This window comes from Pseudophryne corroboree, chromosome 1 (genome assembly GCF_028390025.1).
Source record: "Pseudophryne corroboree isolate aPseCor3 chromosome 1, aPseCor3.hap2, whole genome shotgun sequence".
NCBI lineage: Eukaryota > Metazoa > Chordata > Amphibia > Anura > Myobatrachidae > Pseudophryne > Pseudophryne corroboree.
In genome coordinates this window covers 287,732,140-287,756,587 of record NC_086444.1, presented here as the reverse complement: position 1 = coordinate 287,756,587, position 24,448 = coordinate 287,732,140, and the positions used below count along the sequence as shown (strand labels likewise).

The following is a 24,448-nucleotide window of genomic DNA, read 5'->3' as shown; positions in this document are numbered from 1 at the left end:
CGGAGAACCCCAACACACCTGTAAAAAAACAGCACAGTGAGCTGTATAATGAAAAACAAAACAGAACACAATATACAATTGGCACTGCAAAACATATGAGACATCGGGACCCATGGTGGAACACAAATGTCCGTCACCACAAGTACAGTGACATATATATATATATATAAATGTCACAAAAACTGATAATAATCATATATATAAGCTTACATCACAGAGTCTGTCACAATCACAAATATCAGATAGAAACCATCTGTAGATGAGACATTTTTCTAATAAAGAAATGAGATTATTTCATAGAGGCAACATCCTATGGCTACAATATTACCATAAGTCTATAACATTCAAACTAGAGTAACAATTCTGCAAAGCATATCAAAAAAGAATTCATGACACACTGTAACCTAAAGGAAACAATGCAGCCCTGGGTGTTCATTTAACCCTTTAGTTCAGTGGTGGCCAACCAGTCAAAGACAAAGAGCCAAAAAATCTTGATAGGTACGTCAAAGAGCCGACATCAAGCCGAAGGCGCGTGTGCAAAAATGGGGTGTGACCTTGTGCGTGCTAGGCAACACCCCAGGTATAAAAGACAATGAAAATGCCAGATCCACATAAAATACATTTTAAAGCCAGAATCAACATAAAATACACTGAAAAAGACCCTTCCACATAAAATATTTGAAAAATCCAGATCCACATAAAAAATATTGAAAAAGCCATATTCACATAATACACTTCAGCTCCTCCATGTGTCATTCCAGCCAGCACCCTCCTGTATCACTCCAGCCAGCTCCCCCATGTGTCAATGTTTCACTCCAGCCAGCACCCTCCTGTGTCACTCCAGCCAGCTCCCCCATGTGTCAATGTGTCACTCCAGCCAGCACCCTCCTGTGTCACTCCAGCCAGCACCCTCCTGTGTCACTCCAGTCAGCTCCCCATTGTGTCACTCCAGCCCACCCTCATATGTCACTCCAGCCAATACCCTCCTGTGTCACTCCAGTCAGCTCCCCATTGTGTCACTCCAGCCCACCCTCATATGTCACTCCAGCCAATACCCTCCTGTGTCACTCCAGTCAGCTCCCCATTGTGTCACACTAGCCCACCCTCATATGTCACTACAGCTCAGTATCTGGCTCCCTCACTTTTCAGTCAGCGTAGTGCTGCTGTGAGTCTGGTTGACGTGCACCAGTTTCCAGGGTCTGTTGTGGTCAGGAGACTGAGTGTCGGGAGCCACATTTGAATAAGGAAAGAGCCGCATGTGGCTCAAGAGCCACAGGTTGGCCACGGCTGCTTTAGTTGATAGTGTCCAGCAAAAAAATCCAGCGTGCTTCGGCCTTCAAAAGTATTGACCCTCTATCGCCTCCACGTTTAAGGGGGGGAACTTGATCAATAATTTGGTGTCTCAGGACCGCTAATGAGTGTTTGGCAGTCAGGAAATGTCGAGCGACCGGCTGGTCGCTTTTGCAGATAGATAAAGCTGCTCTTATGGAGGTACGATGACCAGCCATCCTTTCCTTAAATGTGCATTCAGTTTTGCCGATATAATGTAAGCCGCAAGGGCAGCTCAACATATATATGACAAATTTAGTGGAACATGTTAATCTAAGGCGAATTTTGTAACGTTTCCCAGTATATGGATGGCAAGAACTACTTCCAACAATCAAGTGGTGCAACCTTGGCATTTAAAGCATCCTACTTTAAGGGGATTCAGAAAAGAAAAAGACGGATTAGAGGTAGATGAGGGATGTGGGGAAAACTGGATATTAGTTTTCACTAGATGGTCACGTAAATTGCGCCTGCGTTTATACGCAGGCATCTGACGGGTGTTGGACACGGAGCTAAGCTGTTGATCCGATTGTAATATCGGCCAGAAATTTTTACTGATATGGTTAATTTTATTACTGAGAGTGTTGTATTTATTAACCCAAATAAATGTATCTTGATTAGTTTTTTTCTTAACTGGTTCCAGTAATTTAGAGCGGGGTATTCTCAAAACTTGAGCTTTTAGGGATTTTAGCTCTTGAGAGATGGTAACCTCGTTCAGCAAATTTGACAATCATCTCATCCAGAGATGCCTCAACCTCTAATTCATTACTCACGATTCTTCTCACTCTGAGCATCTGTGAGTAAGGGAGACCCCTGAGTAATGCAGTAGGGTGGTGACTAGAAGAGAGTAAAATGTTATTGCCATCTGTGGGTTTCACGTACATACTAGTGGTAATTTTACCATCACAGATCCTAATCTGTACATCTAAGTAATTAACACTCAACGGATCTATATTGTACGTTAATTTGATAGGAGAAACAAAATGGTTGTGTGTGTCAATCAGGGCAGTAAGGGACTCTGGAGTACCCGACCAGAGGACCAGCAGGTCATCTATAAACCTTAAGTATAACAGAACATTCGAACGGACTGTACTATCTGAAAAAAATAGATGATCCTTCACCTGAAACATAAAACTGTTAGCCACAGAGGGAGAAACATTGCTGCCCATGGAACAACCTTGCAATTGAAGGAAATATTCATTGTTAAACAAGAAATAATTGCGCTGTAAGGTGAGTTTTAATAATTCCATGAAAATATCTATGTTAGGATCTCACCGCCAGTAACCCCTGGTCATGAGGTATACAAGTGTAAAGGTTACTGGCATCTATAGTAGCCATTATGCAATTTGAAGGGACAGATGGAATACTGCCCAATTGGATTAATAAATCTGTTGTGTCCTTAAGACAAGAGGCTCTGGCTTGGATGCATGGTTGGAGGTAAAAGTCCAGGAAGATGGAGACACATTGGTAGAGAGAACCGCGTGCAGAGATGATGGGTCGCGCTGGTGGATTGCGACTATCCTTATGGATTTTTGGTAAGGAATAAAGAATCTGTGACACAGGAAATGGAGTAGTTAGCGCCTCACATTCTTCTTTCGATAACTGGCCGTCATTGAGTGCCCTTACTAGAATGTGATCTAGTTCTCGCTTATAACGAGCGGTTGGATCATGAGCTAATTTCTGGTAAGTCTGAGTGTCCCTTAATTGGCGATCTAATTAAGCCACGTAGTCCGAGGTGTTTTGGACCACAAGGGCACCCCCCTTGTCGGTCGGACGAAATACAACATCATCGTATTTACTCATTCGGAGTAGCGCCTCCCATTCCATTTTAGAAAGGTTTGAATGACCTTGTGTATCATGTTTAATGTCATACTGTACTTGATGGTCAACAGTCTTACAGTATGTGCATATTGCTTGGTTTTGTGACATTGGGTCAAATTTTTACCTTTTGCGTAAAGAGGGAGGTAAAGTGGCAGCTTCACTGTTGATAGGCAAACTGGAATTGAAATATTCTTTAAATCTCAATTGACAGACTAATTTGAACTGTTCAACCTTCCATTCGAAGGGATCAATCCTATTGGTAGGGACGATATTGAGACCTTTTGACAAGAGCTTTTTCTCAATCGGTGGAAAAGTTCTATCCGACAGGTTGAAAATTACTTCCGTAGAGTGTAGGGGGTGCGACCTGCCCCTCTGCCTTTGGCTCTGCCCCCCTCCTCGTATAACGCCATCGGGGTCTGCCAGCTGCGCGCGGGTACGTGTCCCTGAAGGGGGTCGACCTGGGAAGTTGTCTTGTGGATCATTTTCACTCAGGGATGCTGAGCCATCGGTAGAGGACTCTGTATCAAGCTGTGTGACTCTGGATCGATTGTATGGACGTCTACGTGAAGGGCCACGATTTTGTTGGGTGCCAGAAATCCAAGGGTATACATGGCGTTTAAGGTAGTCATTATTGACCTTTTCAAGCTTATTACGTTTATATTGAATAAGATCCTTGCGATACTTTTCAATCTGCACGTTGATCTTATTATACCAATCATTGGAGGCATCAGCTTCCAAGGTCATTTTATGTAAAGATTCAAATGCATCAATCTTAGAGCGTATAGTAGATAGCTCTCGGGTGACCTCAATGAATAAAAGGAATAAATCATAAGAACATTTATTTAAAATGGATATCCATTTTTTGCAGAATTGTACGTTAAAACGTCCGATTGTGGGGACGTTTTTAATGCGGAAACCCCAAGGGATTTTACCCTCCCTATGATAATCAGATAGGGTGACGCCATGGTAGTGGTAGTCTTGTTCTTTACGTTTCAATTTTAAGAGTTCTCTGTATAGTTGGATGTTATCCATACTTTCCCCTGATGGAATCAGGTTTTCCTTGAATAATATATTAGCTGCATCTGTGTCGGAATAACTAAAAGTCTCTCCCTGTGATAGTTCAATGGCCGCAATGAGGGCCTCCACTCCTGCATCACTTGGGGTGGACATCTCAAATCCGTGTGAGACTACTCCAGACAAATATCACATGTATTAAAGTGCCAATGTGCAGAAGACATGTGTGTACCACAAATAGTGAAAATAAAGTTCTGTCCAGTAAAAATAAGATTTTACTCACTGGTAAATCTATTTCTCGTAGTCCGTAGTGGATGCTGGGGACTCCGTAAGGACCATGGGGAATAGACGGGCTCCGCAGGAGACAGGGCACTCTAAGAAAGAATTAGGTCTACTGGTGTGCACTGGCTCCTCCCTCTATGTCCGTCCTCCAGACCTCAGTTAAGGAAACTGTGCCCGGAAGAGCTGACAGTACAAGGAAAGGATTTTGGAATCCAGGGTAAGACTCATACCAGCCACACCAATCACACCGTATAACTCGTGATACACTTACCCAGTTAACAGTATGAACAACAACAGAGCATCAGACAACCTGATGCAAACATAACATAACCCTTATTTAAGCAATAACTATATACAAGTCTTGCAGAAGAAGTCCGCACTTGGGATGGGCGCCCAGCATCCACTACGGACTACGAGAAATAGATTTACCGGTGAGTAAAATCTTATTTTCTCTAACGTCCTAGTGGATGCTGGGGACTCTGTAAGGACCATGGGGATTATACCAAAGCTCCCAAACGGGCGGGAGAGTGCGGATGACTCTGCAGCACCGAATGAGCAAACACAAGGTCCTCCTCAGCCAGGGTATCAAACTTGTAGAACTTTGCAAAAGTGTTTGAACCTGACCAAGTAGCCGCTCGGCAAAGCTGTAATGCCGAGACCCCTCGGGCAGCCGCCCAAGAAGAGCCCACCTTCCTTGTGGAGTGGGCTTTTACTGATTTTGGAAGCGGCAAACCAGCCGCAGAATGAGCCTGCTGAATCGTGTTACAGATCCAGCGAGCAATAGTTTGCTTTGAAGCAGGAGCACCCAGCTTGTTGGATGCATACAGGATAAACAGCGACTCAGTTTTCCTGACTCTAGCCGTTCTGGCTACATAAACTTTCAAAGCCCTGACTACATCTAGTAACTCGGAATCCTCCAAGTCACGAGTAGCCACAGGCACCACAATAGGTTGGTTCATATGAAAAGATGACACCACTTTTGGCAGAAATTGCGGACGAGTCCGCAATTCTGCTCTGTCCATATGGAAAACCAGATAGGGGCTTTTATGTGACAAAGCCGCCAATTCTGACACACGCCTAGCCGAAGCCAAGGCTAATAGCATGACCACCTTCCACGTGAGATATTTTAACTCCACGGTTTTAAGTGGCTCAAACCAGTGAGATTTCAGGAAACTCAACACCACGTTAAGATCCCAAGGTCACAAAAGGGGGCTGAATATGCAGCACTCCCTTTACAAACGTCTTAACTTCAGGAAGAGAAGCCAGTTCCTTTTGAAAGAAAATGGATAGGGCCGAAATCTGGACCTTGATGGACCCTAATTTTAAGCCCATAGTCACTCCCGACTGTAGGAAGTGAAGGAAACGGCCCAGCTGGAATTCCTCTGTAGGGGCCTTCCTGGCCTCACACCAAGCAACATATTTTCGCCATATACGGTGATAATGTTTTGCTGTCACGTCTTTCCTAGCCTTTATCAGCGTAGGAATTACTTCATCCGGAATGCCTTTCTCCGCTAGGATCCGGCGTTCAACCGCCATGCCGTCAAACGCAGCCGCGGTAAGTCTTGGAACAGACAGGGCCCCTGTTGCAACAGATCCTGTCTGAGAGGCAGAGGCCATGAGTCCTCTGTGAGCATTTCTTGCAGCTCTGGATACCAAGTCCATCTTGGCCAATCCGGAACAATTAGTATTGTTCTCACTCCTCTTTTTCTTATGATTCTCAGTACCTTGGGTATGAGAGGAAGCGGAGGAAAGACATAAACCGACTGGAACACCCACGGTGTCACTAGTGCGTCTACAGCTATCGCCTGAGGGTCTCTTGACCTGGCGCAATACCTCTGTAGTTTTTTGTTGAGGCGGGATGCCATCATGTCCACCTGTGGCAGCTCCCACCGACCTACAATCTGCGCGAAGACTTCTTGATGAAGTCCCCACTCTCCCGGGTGGAGGTCGTGCCTGCTGAGGAAGTCTGCTTCCCAGTTGTCCACTCCCGGAATGAACACTGCTGACAGTGCTCGTACGTGATTCTCCGCCCATCGAAGAATTCTGGTGGCTTCCGCCATCGCCACCCTGCTCCTTGTGCCGCCTTGGCGGTTTACATGAGCCACTGCGGTGATGTTGTCTGATTGAATCAGCACCGATTGGTTGCGAAGCAGGGTCTCCGCTTGACTTAGGGCGTTGTATATGGCCCTTAGTTCCAGGATATTGATGTGAAGGCAAGTCTCCTGACTTGACCACAGCCCTTGGAACCTTCTTTCCTGAGTGACTGCCCCCCACCCTCGGAGGCTTGCATCCGTGGTCACCAGGACCCAGTCCTGAATGCCGAACCTGCGGCCCTCGAGAAGGTGAGTACTCTGCAGCCACCACAGAAGAGACACCCTGGCCCTGGGGAATAGGGTGATCAGCCGATGCATCTGTAGATGCGATCCGGACCACTTGTCAAACAGATCCCATTGAAAAGGTCCTCGCATGGAACCTGCCGAAGGGAATGGCCTCGTATGACGCCACCATCTTTCCCAGGACTCTCGTGCAGTGATGCACCGACACCTGTTTTGGTTTTAAGAGGTCTCTGACCAGTGTCATGAGTTCCTGAGCCTTCTCCGTCGGGAGAAAAACCTTCTTCTGGTCTGTGTCCAGAATCATGCCCAGGAAGGGCAGACGCGTCGTAGGAATCAGCTGCGACTTTGGAATATTCAGAATCCAGCCGTGCTGTTGTAACACTTCCCGAGAGCGTGCTACACTAATCAGCAACTGCTCTCTGGACCTCGCCTTTATGAGGAGATCGTCCAAGTATGGGATAAGTGTGACTCCTTGCTTTCGCAGGAGCACCATCATTACTGCCATTACCTTGGTAAATATTCTCGGTGCCGTGGACAGACCAAACGGCAACGTCTGGAATTGGTAATGACCATCCTGTACCACAAATCTGAGGTACTCCTGATGAGGTGGATAAACGGGGACATGAATGTAAGCATCCTTGATGTCCAGAGACACCATAAAATCCCCCTCCCTTGCGATGACTGCTCTGAGCGATTCCATCTTGAACTTGAACTTTTCAAGTATATGTTCAGGAATTTTAAATTCAATATGGGTCTGACCGAACCATCTGGTTTCGGGACAACAACATGGTCGAATAATAACCCCCTCCTTGTTGAAGGAGGGGAACCTTGACCACCACCTGTTGAAGATACAATTTGTGAATTGCAGTTAACCCTGTTTCCCTCTCGGGGGGGGGGGGGGGGGGGAGCCGGTAGGGCCGTCAGTGAGGAGGCATCTTCTCAAAGTCCAGCTTGTATCCCTGAGACACAATATCTATTGCCCAGGGATCTAACAGGGAGTGAACCCACTTGTGGCTGAACTTACGAAAGCGTGCCCCCACCGGGCCTAGCTCCGCCTGTGGAGCCCCAGCGACATGCGGTGGATTTTCGTAGAGGCCGGGGAGGACTTCTGTTCCTGGGAACTAGCTGTGTTGTGCAGCTGGTTTCCTCTGCCCCCGCCTCTGGCAAGAAAGGACGCACCTCGGACTTTCTTGTTTCTTTGTTCGAAAGGCTGCATTTGATAATGTCGTGCTTTCCTAGGCTGTGCAGGAATATAAGGCAAAATATGAGAATTACCAGCTATAGCTGTGGAGACCAGGTCCGAGAACCCTTCTCCACACAATCCTCAGCCTTCCATATGCCACTTAAGTTGGCATCATCTGTCCATTGCATATTCTACAGGATACGTCAAGCAGAAATCGACATAGCTTTGCCTCTAGGACCCAGTATACTCATGTCTCTTTGGGCATGTTTTACGATATATATCTCTTAAGACAGCATCTTTAATATATATATCTCTCTCTCTCTCTCTCTATATATATATATATATATATATATATATATATATATATATATATATACATATACACATACTAGGGTCTCAATTTCTGCTGATAAGGTACCTGTCCACGCCGCCACAGCGCTATAAACCCATGCCGACACAATCGCCGGTCTGAGTAGTGTACCAAAATGTGCACGCTATCTGCAGGATCCCTGAGAATAGCTAGGGCTACCTTTTGGGCAAACGTGACACCCTAGGGGAAGATTCCCATCACATCCTGGCCCTAGTGGGGAAAGGATACTGCCTGAGAATTCTTTGTGGGAAGCTGCAGTCTCTTGTCTGGAGATTCCCGCTCTTTTTCCTCATGAGAGGAGGGAAAATTACCTCCGCTTTCTTCCCCTTAAAATGTGTACCCTTGTGTCAGGGACAGATGAGTCTTCAGTGATATGCAAATCATCTTTATTACAATAATCATATATTGAATACTTTTCTGCCCTTTTGGCTGTAACTTTGCATTATCGTAGTCGACACAGGAGTCAAACTCCGTGTCGATATCAGTGTCTATTATTTTGGATAGTGAGCATTGTGAGACTCTGAAGGTCTCTGCGCCATAGGGACAGACATGGGTAGATTTCCTGTCTGTTCTCTAATCTTTTGTGCAATAAATTCACCTTAGCACTTACACATATCCAAACAGGTGTCGGCGTTGTCGACGGAGACACCCTCTCACACACATATTAGCTCCATCTCCTCCTTAGGGGAGCCTTTTACCTCAGACATGTCGACACACACGTACCGACACACCACACACACAGGGGATGCTCTATTTGAAGACCGTTCCCCCACAAGGCCCTTTGGAGAGACAGAGAGAGAGTATGCCAGCACACACCCCAGCGCTATATGACCCAGGAATCACACAGTAACGTAGTGTTAACCCAGTAGCTGCTGTATACATTGTTTTTACGCCAAATTTATGTGCCCCCCCTCTCTTTTTCACCCTCTTCTATCATGCTTCTGCAGGGGAGAGCCTGGGGAGCTTCCTCTCAGCGGAGCTGTGGAGAGAAAATGGCGCTGGTGAGTGCTGAGGAAGAAGCCCTGTCCCCTCAGCGGCGGGCTTCTGTCCCGCGATTTTGTGTAAAATAATGGCGGGGGCTCATGCATATATACAGTGCCCAACTGTATATATGCCCACTTTGCCAAGAGGTCTCTAATTGCTACCCAGGGCGCCCCCCCCCCCCCCCCTGGTCCCTGCACCCTACAGTGACCGGAGTGTGTGGGTGTAATGTGGGAGCAATGGCGCACAGCTGCAGTGCTGTGCGCTACCTCATATGAAGACAGGAGTCTTCTGCCGCCGATTTTGAAGTCTTCTTGCTTCTCTCGCCGGCTCCTGCCTTCTGGCTCTGCGAGGGGGACGGCGGCGCGGCTCTGGGATCGGACGACCAAGGGTGAGTTCCTGTGTTCGATCCCTCTGGAGCTAATGGTGTCCAGTAGCCTAAGAAGCACGACCTATCTGCAGTTAGTAGGTTTGCTTCTCTCCCCTCAGTCCCACGTAGCAGAGAGTCTGTTGCCAGCAGATCTCTCTGAAAATAAAAAACCTAACAAAATACTTTCTTATTAGCAAGCTCAGGAGAGCTCACTAAAGTGCACCCAGCTCTGTCCGGGCACAGATTCTAACTGAGGTCTGGAGGAGGGACATAGAGGGTGGAGCCAGTGCACACCAGTAGACCTAATTCTTTCTTAGAGTGCCCTGTCTCCTGCGGAGCCCGTCTATTCCCCATGGTCCTTACGGAGTCCCCAGCATCCACTAGGACGTTAGAGAAAGGTATGCTCATTTAAGATAAATATAAAATATGGCGTGGGTGCTCACAGATAGACATGTTTTCCAGCAAGGGCAGCATGTCACAATATTCTCTGTGGTAATCAGCTGCACTCCATGCAATGTAATAAGAATAAATTAGGCCGGTGCCCTCCGTATGGCATCCCCAGCAAGGGATGTCTCCAAACATAGCAGACTATCGGCGGCACTCACGGCTCCCTCAGCGGGGAATAAAACGAGACCCAGTCGCAGTGGTAGTCAACGTTTCAATGTTATTGATTAAACATTTTCGTCAGGACAATAAGCACAAGTAATCACAACACATACCTATATACCCTCGAGGCCGTCCGTGGCGCCAGCCGCCCGCCCGAACCACGTCCATCCAAAATGACACAATATACAATTGGCACTGCAAAACATATGAGACATCGTGACCCATGGTGGAACACAAATGTCCATCACCACAAGTACAGTGCATATATATAAATGTCACAAAAACTGATAATCATAAATATAAGCCCACATCACAGAGTCTGTCACAATCACAATTATCAGATAGAAACCATCTGTAGATGAGACATTTCTAGTAAAGAAATGAGATTATTACATAGTGGCAGCATCCTATGGCTACAATATATGTTTTGCAGTGCCAATTGTATATTGTGTTCTGTGACGTCATTTTGGATGGACGTGGATCGGGCGGGCGGCTGGTGCCACGGACGGCCTGGAGACATCCTCGCTGGGGATGCCATACGGAGGGCACCGGCCTAATTTATTCTTATTACATTGTATGGAGTGCTGCTGATTACCACAGAGAATATAAATATATATATATATATATATATATATATATATATATGTGTGTGTGTGTGTATGTATATGTGTGTATATATATATATATATAATACACCAGCACTCTGCTGATAATAATGCTGCCAGTAACTTGGTCAGGTACCTTCCTCAGCTGCTGCTCACCGCAAATGTATCTTTTGGGAAAAAGGTGGCCCTCTGAGTCTGAGTATTATAGGTGAATAAACTGTGTTTTAATATTGATGTTTTGCGGACAACCACTCTTGTGCTGCAGACGGGTTGGTTCCCTGAAACATCGAAACCCCATTTGTTCACCTATAATAAAATAGCTATATTTATATAACTTGCAGTGTTTACCGTGAAACCCAACCAACATCTGATGGTACGCTATCAGAGGTGGATTTGCATTAGTTGTCTTCTTTCTGTATGTATGCATTTTAGAAATGGCTTCATTGGGTGTGAAAGTTGTTGCCTCTTTGGGCACCTTAAACCAAAAGATCTTCAAAATTCGAATATTGCTGTATGTGAAATCTGACAATGATATGATTCAGTTGAGAACATCAATGGGTGCAAATCAGCACTAAAATGGTATTCTGTAGTTTTGTTTAATTACCAAACTTGCTAAGGTATAGTTAGAAGACTACATAATTTACATAGGGACTGATTCAGGTCACATCGCAAACGCACATGCACAGGTCCCATCCTGCGCATGAGTCCGCATTTAATGGGCGTGCCCCGCAGTAATTGCGAACGCCTCTGCCTGATTTAACTTTTTGAGGTCAGATGAGCCTGCCTTCCTTTAGCTTCTTCAGCTGGTTACCCTGCTCATAAAAAGGCAAAACACCAATTTCAGGGGGGCTATTTCAGCTGAGCAGAGACTGGTGGCTACACTATGGTACATGACAACTGGATGTACACTGGCTCATCTGCGATACAGCACAGCTATATCCTCACAAGCCCTTGGAGAGGTCATACCTGAGACGTGAGGTCATAACAAATGTTCTGCAAGGAACATATATGAAAGTAAACCTCAAATTTGATGGCAGATAAGAACCACATGGCCCATATAGTCTTCCGTAAACACATGTACAGTCAGGTCCATAAATATTGGGACATCGACACAATTCTCATATTTTGGACTCTATGAATGGATTTGAAATTAAACAAACAAGATGTGCTTTAACTGCTGACTTTCTGCTTTAATTTACATCCAAATCAGGTGAATGGTGTAGGAATTAAAACGGTTTCTGTATGTGCCTCCCACTTTTTAAGGGACCATAAGCAATGGGACAAACTAAACAATCCTATATCAAACTTTCACTTTTTAATACTTTGTTGCAAATCCTTTGCAGTCAATTACAGCCTGAAGTCTGGAACGCATAGACATCACCAGACGCTGGGTTTCATCCCTGGTGATGCTCTGCCAGGCCTCTACTGCAAATGTCTTCATTTCCTGCTTGTTCTTGGGGCATTTTCCATTCAGTTTTGTCTTCAAGTGAAATGCATGCACAATCGGATTCAGGTCAGGTGATTGACTTGGCCATTGCATAACATTCCACTTATTTGCCTTAAAAAAACTCTTTGGTTGCTTTTGCAGTATGCTTCGGGTCATTATCCATCTGCACTGTGAAGCGCCGTCCAATGTGTTCTGAAGCATTTGACTGAATATGAGCAGATAATATTGCCCGAAACACTTCAGAGTTCATCCTGCTGCTTTTGTCAGCAGTCACATTATCAATAAATACAAGGGAACCAGTTCCATTGGCAGCCATACATGCCCACGCCATGACACTACCACCACCATGCTTCATTGGTGACGTGGTATGTTTTGGATCACGAGCAGTTCCTCTCCTTCTCCATACTTTTCCCATCACTCTGGTACAAGTTGATCTTTGTCTCATCTGTCCATAGGATGTTGTTCCAGAACTGTAAAGGCTTTTTTAGATGTTGTTTGGCAAACTCTAATCTGGACTTCCTGTTTTTGTGGCTCACCAGTGATTTACATCTTATGGTGAACCCTCTATATTCTCTTTTGTGAAGTCTTCTCTTGATTGTTGACTTTGACACACATACACCTACCTCCTGGAGAGTGTTCTTGATCTGGGCAACTGTTGTGAAGGGGTTTTTCTTCACCAGGGAAATAATTCTTCTGTCATTCACCACAGTTGTTTTCCGTGGTCTTCTGGGTCTTTTGGTGTTGCTGAGCTCTCCGGTGCTTTCTTTCTTTTTAAGAATGTTCCAAACACTTGATTTGGCCACACCTAATGTTTTTGCAATCTCTCTGATGGGTTTGTTTTGATTTTTCAGCCTAATGATGGCTTTCTTCACTGATAGTGGCAGCTCTTTGGATCTCATATTGAGTGTCGACAGCAACAGATTCCAAATGCAAATGTCACACCTGGAATCTGCTCCAGACCTTTTACCTGCTTAATTGATGATGAAATAACTAGGGAATAGCCCACTCCTGTTCATGAAATAGCTTTTGAGTCGATTGTCCCATTACTTTTGGTCCCTTAAAAAGTGGGAGGCACATATAGAAACCGTTGTAATTCCTACACCATTCACCTGATTTGGATGTAAATACCCTCAAATTAAAGCGGAAAGTCTGCAGTTAAAGCACATCTTGTTTGTTTCATTTCAAATCCATTGTGGTGGTGTATAGAGCCCAAAATATGAGAATTGTATCGATGTCCCATACACATAAGAGTTCTTTTTTTTTTTTTACCAGGCGCCAATTAACCTACCAGTATATTTTTGGGTTGTGGGAGGAAACGGACACAAGCACTCGGAGAATAGATAATTATCACTGAACAAGAAAACTGTAAAGAATGTTTGTTTATTTTTTATTCTTAAAGTAACAAATATTTAGGTGATTCTTAAATGAAACATACCACAAATATAGAATCACTGTTTTATAATATATGTATAGTTAATAATTTTATTTTAAATATAAATCTAAACAAACTATTAACAGATCTTAGTAAATGTAACATTTTAACTATAAAAAACAGATGAAAACCAGTCTTTTAAAGGTTTTGATAATGTACACTGTCATGAGGGCAGTTTTGTGACTGCTATAAGGTTTCCCTGAAAAGTAAAAATGAAGAGCTGCTTGTTGCCGCTACTGTAGTTGGTGGTGGAGGATGTACATGCACAGTATTGGAGGGAGGCCACATTTCCGATTGGGTATAATTGGGATATTGAGCCTGATAGTATGGTGTTCACAGTGGCAATAGAGCTCAGCAGATTGGCCTCAAGTCTTGGGGCACTGGTTAGCCGGGTATGCTGGTTCAGTGTCCCCACACCTGCACAATAGAATAAATAGTTAATTATCTGGTCTGCCTCTTCCCGTGTTGCAGGGTTCATGCACCATAGATTTTTTGCTACAGTGCTCCCCACGGTGTCCTGCTCGTCCTTGTCCATTGCGATAAGCCTTTTTGCAGACTCCAGTACCTGGTGAGTCATCAGCCCGGCGGTATCCCCTCCTTGATGCGACCTTTTACGTCCTCTCAACTTACTTAGTTCAGGGAGCTGTGAGTCTAGCTGGGTGCAGGTGTTGGTTTGGAACAGAGGGACAGATGTATTAAGCCTGGAGAAGTGATAAAGCAGTGATAAGTGGAAGGTGATAAATGCATCAGCCAGTCAGGTCCTAACTGTCATTTTTCAAACCCGTAATGATTGGTTGGTGCATTATCACCTCATACTTATCACTGCTTTATCACTTTTCCAGGCTTAATACATCCGTCCCAGAGCTCCGGTGAAAGAAGCTCAGCAGATGGATCAGTAGTAGGCCGAGTTCCTTCATCCACAAATAGAGAAGGCTTGTGAAAAAAATAGTGGCTCATTCCTCTGTAATTATAAAGGATTTTTTTTTGTATTGTCCTAATGGTCATTGCAAGTGCCAAATGCAAGTTTATATGTTGGGACATTAGTAAAAATGGAAGAGTATCTGACTGTGGAGCATTGGAACAGACCAGGGGGGAAATTTACTAAGATGGGAGTTCTATTTAAGATGGGATGTTGCCCATAGCAACCAATCAGCTTCTACTTCTCATTTATCTATGGGCAACATCCCATCTTAAATAGAACTCCCATCTTAGTAAATTTACCCCCATGTTCCATGACATGTTGATTAGTAATACACTAAACTTGCCACAACGTGCACAGAACACTTCCAGGCTAAATTATTTCTTTGTGGCCGATGAGGCTTTTGCATTGCATGCAATTGTAGTCAAACCATACCCACAACAGTGTATATGTTACTAAATAGGGAACGTAGGATTTTCAATTACAGGTTGTCAAGAGTCCAGCGTGTGGTAGAAAATACAGCCATCAATTTGCATATTGACAAGATCGACCACTTGGTAATAGCCTGTTCTGTCCTACACCTGTATTTGGGCAATAATATGCATGCACTGTACGGCATAGTGCCAGCAATGAATGACACTGAAAGCATGCAGTAGGGGTAATACTGTTGCAGTTGAATGTAGGCAGAAATGCCAGTATGCAGGCTAAACTGACCTGAGAGGAGTACTGGCAGTACTTTAATGGAGAAGATGTAGCGTCATTGCAAGATGAAATGCTCTAATGCACAGACTGTATAGCATGTTCCAATTATAACCTATATTTGCTGTTTTTAATTGTATGCATTGGTCATGTCATTGGTTCATAAATAAAGGTTTCAAACATTTCTAGTGATTGATTATTGTGTGTGAACTTGCAGTGCTGCTTACAATGCCACTTGAGGGAAAGTCCTCCCTGTCAGGTGTGGTAGACATAGATGCAGAGGCACACAAGTTGGCCGGTACATTGCCAATGGAAGGTCTTGCAAGCTCCTGGTTCACTGTGAACGTGAGTAGTTTAAAATACCAGAGCTTCGGCGCATACACTTCTGTGGTTCCTACACCAGATTTTTTAAACACGCCCCTCTTGCTCGCTATTTTGGCCTGCACCCAGTCAGTGTTAGCTGTGGGATAGAAGGACAGTCTGACCTTCACAAGGTCCTCATATGCAACCGGCCTAACCATAAGCAGCCACAGCCGGCATTGCGGTCAATGTCGGGTTCCCGGCGTCTGTATTCTGAGCGGTGTCGGGATTTCAACATCAGTATTCTGACTATCGCCATCCCGAACACCGGGATCTTAACCGGGTCCCATAGAAACATGTGCCTTGGTAGCATGCTGCAGCTTGCATAGGACAAATACAGGTGTAACAACACAAATAAAGACGATTATTGTATTTCATGTAGTGATGTATGAAAGGTTACACAAGACTATTTAGCAAGCCAAGTGACAGCAGCGCACACAGGGGTGGCCCTGTTATTGTCTGCAGTCGAAAGAACCATCGTAAAAAGGGTCATAAGAACGGTTGAATGCACCTACATACTGAACTTTTGTGCCGATATGGCATGTAAAGTCGCTTGAAAATTAGACAGAACATGATGTGGGGGGAGGGGCACCGTAGTGCAAAACTCGGCTTTTTATTGCTTATTTAATAAATTACTTATTTAGTCAATTATTATTATTATTTTACCTATTCATGTTCTTCATTGAATCCTTTTGTATTCATTATTTGAAATAACACTACTGCTGTATTACCTTTTCTTTGCCCTTTTTTCCCTTTGTTTAGAGTATTGCTTTCAAATGTAAGTCCCACATAAAGCTATCAAGCAACATGAATTCAAGCTAAAATTATTTTCATATTTGTTTGGGAATAGAAACAGCTTCTGATTTTTTTATTTTTTTTTCATATAGTAGCAGGTTCTACTGCACTGCGAGTGCAGTATTCATATTAAATTAGTTTTGTCTACTACACAAAATTCAGTTCACCCGCTGAATGAATATATATATATATATATATATATGTGTGTGTGTGTATATGTGTGTATATATATATATATATATGTGTGTGTAAGTACATATAATCTGTTGGGAGTGTATGCATAAAGGAAATGTGCTACTATGAGCTTGAGTTTTTAATGAGGAACTAAATATGCTAAAGAACCAATAAAATGTCTAACTACTGCACCTTTAAGGTGTTGTCAATGGTAAATAGTAAAATGGAAAAAAATATGCCCGCCAAGAGTGAGTGCCCAACGGCTGACAATTAGCCGGCCTGTCAGCACCACTTCTCCATCATTTGATTGTGGTTGGCATGAGACCTCGATGAAGACATCTGGGGCCCTGGAGGGAGATTGCGGCTATTTTTCTCCCACCACTGGACCTCTTTGTACTGGATGATTTCTGTCTGTGTGTTAGCCAGGCTGGCTTGAAAGCTGGCATTATATTTTTCATGTCCTGGACACTTCATCTTTGCTTTTTCAATGCCACTTCATTAGGGGCACAATCCAGCTCACAACTGCAGTCCTTTCTCACTTAAATGCCAGTTATAATGGAAACTCTTTCTCTAGTTTTCCCTTTACTACTAAATTGTTGGTCAAGTTTTTTCTCACTTTGGAAACATGGGACATGATGTGGGCATTGCCAAGGTGACCCACTAGTTCCAACAAATGCATTAGACAGATTCTGCTACCGTGTTGCTCAGCTGTCGCACAGCTACTCATCTGCTATATGTGTAGAAACACAGAACCGGACTGTCTCCTAATGAGGCATGTTAGAAAAATATTACCAACTGTGCCATGTCACATCCCTGACTCCGAGCTGTGCTCTTCGCTTCCAAGATGTTTTAAACCCGACAACACAACCCTAATTTGGAATGAAATGTTATTGATAGGAGTTAAACAAGGAGTGCCACTTAAACTTCATGTCCATCTACTGTCCTACTTGTTGGTTGTACTTTGCCTTCTACAAGTATAAAGTTGAAGTGTCATCAGACCTCGGTGTCCGTTCAAAATTACATACTTTTATATGGATATACTGTATATTACAACAAATCTTAATAGAACCTTATTTTGCATGTTAAATCAGTGTGTGCTAGAGCTCTTCTTGCTGAATGAACACAATTCAAGTCTAAGGTACATACTGCATGTTTTGTTCAAACACTATTATATAGCGAAAAGTAAAAATGCTACAATTTGGTCTTTGGTAGCACTGTTACATTGTGGCCTACGCCTGATATATTGTCTTACTATTCTTTAGCAGTAGAGACTGGTTTGCAACTCTCTAAAATGTAATACATACAGTATGAAGTAGATCTGCTGAGTGATCTTGTTGCAACCGAATCACACAAATGCACAGAGAGGCTGCTACATAGGTGTTATTCTTGTGAGAATGCTGTGCTGTCATTTATTTTTTTTATCATCTTACCCTGCCGAATTACACCTTCAGTCATTCACATTTTCCATTTCACTACTAAAGTACGTTTTGTTTTAGCCTAATTATGACTTTCATTTTATCTTAACCAATTTCAGATAACTTTATATCAATGTCATAAGGGTTCAGATTTCCCTCACTATGGTCGGGTTTATTCCTTATAGTTTGCTTGGAAATATTCTTTTATCTGTTCCTTATCACATGTATCATATTCTTGTCAGCGATATATCTGACTTCCAGCAGTCAATGGAAGCTTTGCACTTCCAGTATTCCTAAAAATTGAACATCAAGACAAATCTCAAGAAATAAACTAATTCTGTTTAATTTCTTTAAAGCACTCCATGGCAGCTCTGAGTTTTGGGTTAAACTTTGTTAAGCTAATTAGAGCCTGGAAATAATAATAATAGTGTAATCCTTACACTCCATGTTTTGTTCCAGATGCAAAGTTACTTGCTTTTTTTGTATTGCTCCCATCTCAGAATCAAAGGACTTCCCAAGCTGCATCTTTGAAGAAATTCATTTATTACGTAAACATGCTGTGCTTCTTTCTTCATCAAACTACATGGCAGCTCTGATGTATTGGATGTATCCAAGCATTCAAATATACGGTGGGTCAAATCACAGATCAATTCATGCACATACAGATGTATTGATCCATTGCTTGACGAATCTCTTTTCGAACGGATTGTTCTCTGAAGTAATGACATCCAGAAGATACTGTTTGGATCACCATCCCACTGATTTGCAAAGGTCATTTATTGATGTCCTTCTGACAATCTTTGTTTTAGAAAGATATATTGAATTAGAGTTTTTCTTCGTTGTTATTAATTGTCCAGGACACAGAGCTAAAAGTATAATGGTTTGGTTGAAATGAAGTCATGAGCCCACCTTAGGCAAGAATGCAGAATGTATTTGTTGCACCACTTTATATGGGTGTATATTCAGAAATGGTTCATTGTACCATAAAGTTTGAAGTTCCTATTCTCTCCTGGAAGATGTGAGTGCCACTTTAGTGATAATTTATCAGTGGCTTCCAGTGTGAGTACTTTCAACAAAAGATTGCAGTACTGAGATTTTAGGAAAAGGAAAATTATGTTGCTGCTTTGAGAATTTCTTGATTAGGTCACTTGTGAATCGAATAATACACTCAGTCCTGTTACTTTCACCAATGTTCTACGTGCAGTACCTTTCTGTTACACTTCTGAATAAAGTCCAGTTTTTAATTATGGTAGTCTCGTGATCTTATCATACAAGTTTCCACCAATATACAAGTGTTTTCCATTAGGTATAGTTTACCTTTTAAATAATTACTTTTTCTTGCTTGTAGTAATACTTAAATAACTTTATTTGAAATAGAGGTTGTTCTTGAAGTACCTCTTTTGCTACTTTCAAACCAAAAAAATAGTACTGTCATCACCTGCTTTTTCCCTTTTCATGTTTTCAGGATTATTGAAAATAAGCAGCATGAAGTCCTGTTTGATTCTCCAGTGTTTTGGTTAGGGCATTTATGCCTTTTGCCTTGGAGTCTTAGTGTTGACTTGCCACCATTCAGTCTGTCTATCTGAGGTATCTATATATGTTAAACACTTCCATGTACAATTCCAGTTCTGCCTGGTGGATCTGATATGCACTGAATTAATCTATCACAATGTTGTCCTTTCCCACTAAGAATTGCAGATGCAATGGGTACTCCCATCTCTGCTAGTGTTTGATCCTGCCATCAATCTTTCTAGTGTCTTTCTTCAGTCTTAGTGGTTGATACAGAGTCGCTGTTTTGCGGTCCCATAATTTGAGCCAACGTGCTTACTGGAGGATGATATCTGTGATAGGGGAGAGCTTACACTGAAGATCTCTGCAGAGAAATGATCCGATAAGACAGTTGTCAATTCTGTATTGTGGCACTGATGCTTTATCTCTCACTGTGTCTGTCTGGATTCTCAGGTACTGTACTACAGTCATCTGTGTTTCTGAAAGAGTTCACTTTGAGCGCCTTGTTCTGGGCAGAGAGTGGAAGGAGTCGTTGCGTTATATACCTTCTGGGTGTCAGGCGTGGCGTTCAGTCTGAAGTAGCATAATAGTTTTACTACTTAACATTGTTGTCCTTGCTATGCTAGTCAACATCTGCAGTCACCCTACTTCCACTTCCTCAAGTGCAGCATTCATAGAACACTGAATAGAGAAAACTTCATATACTAGCCTGTTATTAGTGGACTTTCTAAACAAACATCCTGGGGAATACAGTTTTAGTAATACAGTGCATCCAGAAAGTATTCACATTGCATTGTAAGCACTGTATGCTTAGTAGTGCAAGTAGACATAATAAATCGCATCCATGATTGTTAATAAGAATGATGATACAGAATAGTATGCTGTGATTTTGGTTGCTAGGACATCCTAGTCAACGTTGTTTGGACCAGGGAAATATTCGTTTGTGTTCTATGATACTGTAGCCAATGGGTGAATGGTTCCATGGAAATTTACATGTCAAAATGTATTTTGTTCTCACAAGATATCCTTTAAACCATTATAGCAATACACAGCAATAATTTGAGTACTCTAGAACTATATAGAATTATTTTAATCCTTCCTGTTATTTGATTTCTTTCATTTTAAAATACTGTCCACTCCCCAGCATTCTGTTCTCCTTACGTTTCTCAATGTATAAATATGGTAAAGTGAGAAATGGGAGACACAGTATGTTTGTCTCATGTTTCTGGCCTATTTATGTTAAACCCCCAGGAAATGTATATTTTGCTAAACAGACTTGATTAGAGTTTGGGCTTTCAGTAAAAGCCGTAAATGGGTCCTGGGGGTGTGGATGTGAGAGAGAAGGGAGAGCTCCATCCACAAGGCCCATTTCAGGTCTTTAAGCTTAGCCTGAGAGCAGCATAATTTAGTGCCTACGCCTGTAATAGGCTGATAAAAGCTGTATCAGGGTTTGGCTCAGTGTCTGACTTCCTTGGGAAACAGGCAGCAAGCGTTTGATGAGAAACTGTGATTTACTGACTGTAAGTACTGTGCATATGCCTGTGTTTGTTGTAGGGGCATTAGGTCCCACCACCCAGAGAGAGGGAATCTATTATGTTTAGTTAGTGACCAGAGTGCTAGGATTTATTTTTATGTTTTGTTTTATGTACTGCAGAATAAAACCAGCCACGGCTTAATTGCAGGAAAACCCTAGACTGGTGTTCGGTTTTCCTACCCCAGGAGAAGGTACCCCTACACTGATCTCCTCACAATATATATACTTTTTTTTTTTTAATCCAGGTACACTTCTGGAGATGTACGTCTGTGGGACACACGAGCAATAGGTCTTGCTGAATCTTTTCTAAATCCTACCCATGTGGCTGATGATTCTGGACAAAGCCACCAAGTTTCATTTGTACGGATAAACAAGTCCTTGGCTGTGGCTGCATATGAGGATGGTAATTATTCTTGAAGCATTTTTGCAGTACAAATATGTAGTATGTAACATAAAAAAATCAAACTTTAATATACACTGTGCGTTTGTGCATCTGTAGAATTCCCATGGGCCTCTGTTATGTAGTGCTCTGGATGTACTCTGAAATACTCCTTGATTTGTTTTATCAGTGCTACTAGATGGTCTGCCCAGCGCACAACATGGGGCATACCTACGCTTTTTTGTCATGAGGCTCCTGTGTTAACTAATATACTTTTGTATAAAGCCTAGTCCCTTACCACTTTAGAACTAAACCATTCAGTAATTTAAACTTTTTGTGCTTTACAAAAAATACTGTTCAATTTTGTTTATGGTTTACGTCAGGGCTCGACAAATGCCAGGGGATAAGTCGCCATGGCCCCTTGATTTTGCTGACTGGTGACCAGATTATGCAGGGAGCGTGGAGGCAGATCCTTATCGGCTCTAGCAGATATTCATGGACGTGCCTTTATTACGGCAGCCATTTCTCCGGCAGGGTCCACCGGTTATCCTCAGGATAACATTGGGATATGATGAAGCGACAGCGGATTTGCAACAATCGGTCAAAGCTTTTCGGCCTCCCAGCATGCAATGGGCCGTCCATATAGCCCCTCCTCCTGGCTCAGGCAAATCAGTTTTTTGTGTGGTGCGGCAGAAGCCGGGCCATGGTCAGAGGGCTGCTGGTTTTTAGCAGACCTAAGCTTTCTTATTTTAATTTTATAGTCTTACTATTTTCTGCAGCAGGTTACACTGGGATTCCACAGGGAATACAACTGGGTGCAGAGTTGGATCTTGATCCAAGGCACCAACAGGCTAAAGCTTTGATGGTTTCCAGGATGCACTGCACCGCCTCCTGTATAACCCTGCCACCGGGCACTAGAGCTCAGTCTTGTAAGTTGGTGCCTGCAGAGCAGGTCACTAACGTGGGCTGCTCTAGGCAGCCTTGAAAAGGGCTTTTAAGAAGATTCAAGTACCGCAGCACTGTTGATGACATTCTGACATTCTGTGCTGCGTCTCCATCACCTCCCCAGCAGCGCTGCATTTTCCCGCGGCCGGGTTCCCGGGTACTTGCAGCGGAGACACACCGGTCTTCGGGCACACCACCGCTGGCGCTCTCCTGGATCGCGTGGCTGCACATCAGGATGGAGGTAAGAGGGTCCCCATGGTGGAACCCGTCGGTAAATCGCGCCGCTGGTGTAGACACTGTACTCCACAGGGACCCCACTATATCCACCAGGGTACGGAGCACAGGTCGGATTTACTAAGAACCATTTTACATAGGCTCCACAGTACCTGGTGGTGAGGACCAGCATAGGGATAAGGCGCTGACCTGTAGCCCCTCCCCCATCTCCAGGCACCATCTACTGCTGGTGTTCCCGCCCTGGAGCTGCATTTCACTCTTCCTCACTCCCTGACAGAGATTTTGGCGCCATCTTTACTCCAGTAGCTGGGCTGATCTCCGGGACTGCAGGGCACTATCTCCTCTGTAAAGCCGCCTGTCTCATCAACGCTATGCATTTACAGGCACTTAAGTATTCTACATGTCATTTTAGACAGTGTTAGTTAAGAACAAGTGTACTGCTACCTGAATATTTAGTACAAGTATTCTGTGATATAATCCAGTATCTACTGTGCATTGTTAGATCTATATACATACATATCTATATGTAATTTTAGTAGTCCAGTGCAGGTTTATTGTTTATCTGTAATAACTTCTGCATTGTACCTGTGACTGAGTGTGCCTGTAGCTGCTGTGTGGATTTCATTCTTGTGTATCACACGTCTTGCTATCACTATATTCTGTACCCTGGGTGGGGGGGGGGGGGGGCTTGGTGCGTCACGGTCTCATATACATATAGTGCTACACACTATATACTGCTTGGAGTTTTTTGTTGTGTATTTCAGTCACCTCATACCGCTTTAATCCTGTTTGTGCCGTGTACTGTCACATAACTCAGGGGGTTATTTGCAGGTATTGTGTTTGTCTGGCTATATTGTACTGTTACGCTCTAAGGCTACATTCCCTATAATGTCTGCCACACAGGACGGGAAATCCACAGGACACTTCTGCACCATGCAGGGCTGCACCAAGGATTTACCTGAGGGGGAAGTTTTAGCTGATGGTTCAGGCACTGGGTGCCATACATCTCCCAGTCAGCCTGTGGCACCTGTGGCCAATCAGGAACCACCTTGGGCAGCGTTCTCAAGTATGCTGAATGTGCTTGTGACACGTCTTAAAGCCCTCTGTGGGACCTCCTGTGCCATTGCAGCCTCATATTGTTCCTGTAGTTAATCCGCCCTGGGCCGACACTCTGACTACCCAGTTACAACAATTAAATCAATCTTTGGTTAGACAAAAGTCTACTCCACTCCCCACTGGTGTCAAAGGGTCATCTAAGCGGGCCATTTCTATCTCACAATCCACTAATATTTCGGATAATTCTTCTGATGAGGATGGGGAATATACTGATCTGTCAGACACTGATACAGTCTTTTCTGATGAGGAATCTACAACCCAGGTTGATGATCCTGACCTAGTGGAGGCTATTAAGCTGATTCTCCAAATTGATGATGAGATCGATCGCACAAGAAACCTGATAAGTTCAAACGTCAGAAGGTTACTAAAGTAATCTTACCACATTCTGACCATTTAATTGACATGTCAGGAATCTTGGTAGTCTCCAGGAAAGAAATTTTCCCTGTCTAAAAAGATGCTAGCTCGTTATCCTATCCCTGCGGAGTTGAGTAACAAGTGGGAAACTCCACTGCCAGTGGACTCTTATGTCTCCCGTCTTGTGGTGTCATCTACTCTGCCTGTCACCACTGTCACCTCACTGAAGGAACCGACAGATA

The 24,448-nt window shown here is 43.5% G+C and overlaps 1 protein-coding gene across 1 annotated transcript in view; it reads left to right on the top strand.

The window, feature by feature from the left end:
- The window catches only part of FBXW8 (F-box and WD repeat domain containing 8), a 435,985-nt gene that overhangs the window by 280,381 nt on the left and 131,156 nt on the right, over positions 1-24,448 (top strand). The window contains exon 5 of the mRNA XM_063964341.1: positions 21,424-21,581. Within this exon, the coding sequence (XP_063820411.1) occupies positions 21,424-21,581 (158 nt within the window). The remainder of the gene's footprint in view (positions 1-21,423; positions 21,582-24,448) is intronic.